Source organism: Sinocyclocheilus grahami, unplaced genomic scaffold (genome assembly GCF_001515645.1).
Source record: "Sinocyclocheilus grahami isolate Dianchi unplaced genomic scaffold, SAMN03320097.WGS_v1.1 scaffold4591.1, whole genome shotgun sequence".
NCBI classification, from domain to species: domain Eukaryota; kingdom Metazoa; phylum Chordata; class Actinopteri; order Cypriniformes; family Cyprinidae; genus Sinocyclocheilus; species Sinocyclocheilus grahami.
Genome location: NW_015509501.1, coordinates 2,309 through 6,562, shown reverse-complemented (window position 1 = coordinate 6,562; position 4,254 = coordinate 2,309). Strand labels below are relative to the sequence as shown.

The window sequence follows — 4,254 nt, the reverse complement described above, 5'->3', positions numbered from 1 at the left end:
TTAGTTGCTCAGGTCCTTTTAGTGTCATTTAGATGCATGGAAAGGCAGTTTCTATAGCCATTCTGTGAATGTATGAAGACCAGAGGTTAAGAGGTCTGTAAGGAATGCGGTCATCTCTTTGACCATTTAATCTTGATTACTTGCCCTAAAATTGACAATCTCCTTCCAGAGTTGTTATGATCAGTGTGTTCCTTTTGTGTTAATGTTGAAAGCTGTTCTGTGAAAGAGTTGGTTAGGCTTGCTTCAGACTGGCTAGGGTCTGATTTATGAGCATCCTGTTGTCTTGGGCCTCTGTGGAATTTGGGCTCCTCAGGTTTCAACCATGTTTTGACCAAATCTTAGATTGTCTGATTCGGTCTGATATCCTACAGATAAATTGAAGACATATAAACTAATCTAACACAAACACACACATTCACACAAGTTGCAGAAAGAGAGAAAGTGAGGAAATAATGAGTTTAAGAGAATGAAAATGTGAAATCCCAAGTTTACAGCAATATGTACAATTGCAAAGATCTGAAAAACCATCAATCACTTAATTAACCCTCGCATTGAGTTCCTCAATGAGGTTAAAATTTATATTAAATGCACCAGTTCAGCTAGGATCTGGAGGTACTTGCGTTGCATTGCCTGTACGGGGGTTCCCTTTGTTGTGGTCCCTGCAGAACAGGGGGTTTCCCGTGGTCGCTGATTGGCTGGAAGTTCAGTCTTGGGGAAGCCAGTGGTTGGGCGTTGGCTGATGACTCGGAGCTGTGGTCTGAAGTTGAAGTTTAGACGGCACTCTTTCGGAGACACGGCGTTGGGCAAAACTTAACTCGGAACACACGAAACTCTCAACGGAAAATAAAATAAAGTAAAGAAATAGAAGTAAAGTTTGACGAGACTAGGTGACGTTTCTTCTCATGGTTTTGGAGGAGCTGGCGTGTAAGCCAGAGCATGCTCAAAGAGCGCAAAAAAGGTGATGACTGAAAAGCAAGCACGGCTCGAAAAGGCAAGAAAGAAGGCTTGAAGAGATTTGATGGTGTCCTGAGTATTTAAACTGGGCTTATGGACACCTCCCAAATGGTGTTTTGACCAATTAGTTATCGTCTTTGCTCGGGGTGTTGTATAGCCTTGAGGTACTCCATACTGCACTTGTGATCAATATGATACCTCTTCATTCACAGCTACGAATTGATGGCGGTCAGATAAGTGACGTGAGGTCAAGTATGGAGACCCATACTTGGAATTAGTGCTCTGCATTTACCCATCCGAAGTGCGCACACACACAGCAGTGAACACACACCCGGAGCAGTGGGCAGCCAGTTGGGGGTTTGGTGCCTCAGTCATGGTATTGAAGGTGTACATTCACTCCCCCCACCTACAATCCCTGCCGGTACGAGACTTGAACCCACAACCTTTGGGTTATGAGTCCGACTCGCTAACCATTAGGCCACGACTTCCCATAAGTAAGAGTTGAACCATGCTAATGCACTTCCACTAATGCCAACAAAGTTTTCTAGTCTATTCAAATGAATGTTGTGGTCGATAGTGTTGAACGCAGTGCTAAGATCCAGTAGCACTAATAGAGAGATACAACCATGATCAGATGATAAGATAAGAGCAGGTCAAAAGAAAACTAAACAAAAGGAAAAAATCAACCCTTGTTAAATGTACTGTGTTGAGCTAAATGAGACATGTTATAGCACTTGCATATCATTGCTCTTTTGCTGATTTTGATTGCTTCCATTGTCCTCATTTGTAAGTCGCTTTGGATAAAACCGTATGCTCTAAATGTAAATGTACATGCATGTAATTTGTAACTAATGAGAGCAGTCTCAGTACTATGATACGGTCTAAATCCTGACTGGAATACTACCTTGAAACAGAAAAGGTAGATTCAAGGTTGGTCTGTAATTAACTAGTTCTTCGGGGTCAAGTTCTGGTTTTTTTTTTTTTTTTGAATGAGAGGCTTAATAACAGCCAGTTTGAAGGTTTTGGGGACATATCCTAATGATAATGACAAATTAATAATAGTTAGAAGAGGATCTATGACTTCTGGAAGCACTTCTTTAAGGAGCTTAGATGGAGTAGGGTCTAACGTACATGTTGTTGGTTTAGATGATTTAACAAGTTTATACAATTCTTCCTCTCCTATAGTAGAGAATGAGTGGAATTGTTCCTCAGTGGATCTATAGATGCAATACTGTAGCTGACGGCTGCATGGTTACAATTGTATCTCTAATAGTATCGAATAGTCTCATTTTTCAGTTTTATTTCTCATCAAAACAGAACAACTTTATGCAGGAAATATTAAACATTAACATATAGCTGGTATTATTATCAGAAATTGATTAGAATATACAACTAATTTTACAATACAAGCCTCTATTATTATGTTGCTCTATATTGGAATAAAATTTAAAGCTTACCATGCATCATCTTGGAAATAAAGCTTCTTTTCTTTAAGTCTGTACTGTATATTGTCAGCGTTATTTCTCTGAATGATGTTACGATGTATTTATTTATGTTCTGATTGAGCAACATCTATTTCAGACGTGCACATTTTATGGCATTTTACTAGCATTACAGTTTCCATAGAAGTGAAATGTTATGCATTTATGTTGAATTAATTATTAGGCAATGGCAAAGTTTATTTATGTAGCATACAGTGGATACGGAAAGTATTCAGACCCCCTTATATTTTTCACTCTTTGTTATATTGCAGCCATTTGCTAAAATCATTTAAGTTAATTTTTTTTCCTCATTAATGTACACACAGCACCCCATATTGACAGAAATACACAGAATTGTTGACATTTTTGCAGATTTATTAAAAAAGAAAAACTGAAATATCACATGGTCCTAAGTATTCAGACCCTTTGCTCAGTATTTAGTAGAAGCACCCTTTTGATCTAATACAGCCATGAGTCTTTTTGGGAAAGATGCAACAAGTTTTTTACACCTGGATTTGGGGATCCTCTGCCATTCCTCCTTGCAGATCCTCTCCAGTTATGTCAGGTTGGATGGTAAACGTTGGTGGACAGCCATTTTTAGGTCTCTCCAGAGATGCTCAATTGGGTTTAAATCAGGGCTCTGGCTGGGCCATTCAAGAACAGTCACAGAGTTGTTGTGAAGCCACTCCTTCGTTATTTTAGCTGTGTGCTTAGGGTCATTGTCTTGTTGGAAGGTAAACCTTCAGCCCAGTTGAACCATGCTAATGCACTTCCACTAATGCCAACAAAGTTTTCTAGTCTATTCAAATGAATGTTGTGGTCGATAGTGTTGAACGCAGTGCTAAGATCCAGTAGCACTAATAGAGAGATACAACCATGATCAGATGATAAGATAAGAGCAGGTCAAAAGAAAACTGGAAAAAATCAAAAAATCAACCCTTGTTAAATGTACTGTGTTGAGCTAAATGAGACATGTTATAGCACTTGCATATCATTGCTGATTTTGAGATTTTGATTGCTTCCATTGTCCTCATTTGTAAGTCGCTTTGGATAAAACCGTATGCTACATGACTAAATGTAAATGCATGTAATTTGTAACTAATGAGAGCAGTCTCAGTACTATGATACGGTCTAAATCCTGACTGGAATACTACCTTGAAACAGAAAAGGTAGATTCAAGGTTGGTCTGTAATTAACTAGTTCTTCGGGGTCAAGTTCTGGTTTTTTTTTTTTTTTTTGAATGAGAGGCTTAATAACAGCCAGTTTGAAGGTTTTGGGGACATATCCTAATGATAATGACAAATTAATAATAGTTAGAAGAGGATCTATGACTTCTGGAAGCACTTCTTTAAGGAGCTTAGATGGAGTAGGGTCTAACGTACATGTTGTTGGTTTAGATGATTTAACAAGTTTATACAATTCTTCCTCTCCTATAGTAGAGAATGAGTGGAATTGTTCCTCAGTGGATCTATAGATGCAATACTGTAGCTGACGGCTGCATGGTTACAATTGTATCTCTAATAGTATCGAATAGTCTCATTTTTCAGTTTTATTTCTCATCAAAACAAAACAACTTTATGCAGGAAATATTAAACATTAACATATAGCTGGTATTATTATCAGAAATTGATTAGAATATACAACTAATTTTACAATACAAGCCTCTATTATTATGTTGCTCTATATTGGAATAAAATTTAAAGCTTACCATGCATCATCTTGGAAATAAAGCTTCTTGTCTTTAAGTCTGTACTGTATATTGTCAGTGTTATTTCTCTGAATGATGTTATGATGTGTGTATTTATTTATGTTCTGATTG

At 37.7% G+C, this 4,254-nt stretch overlaps 1 protein-coding gene across 1 annotated transcript in view; it reads right to left on the bottom strand.

Annotated features, from left to right (window-relative positions):
- Positions 1-348: 348 nt before the first annotated feature.
- LOC107576901 (gastrula zinc finger protein XlCGF49.1-like) overlaps positions 349-4,254 on the bottom strand; it is a gene marked incomplete at its 3' end in the record, with an annotated part of 5,249 nt that continues 1,343 nt past the window's right edge. Inside the window, exon 2 of the mRNA XM_016263022.1 lies at positions 349-365. Within this exon, the coding sequence (XP_016118508.1) occupies positions 349-365 (17 nt within the window). The remainder of the gene's footprint in view (positions 366-4,254) is intronic.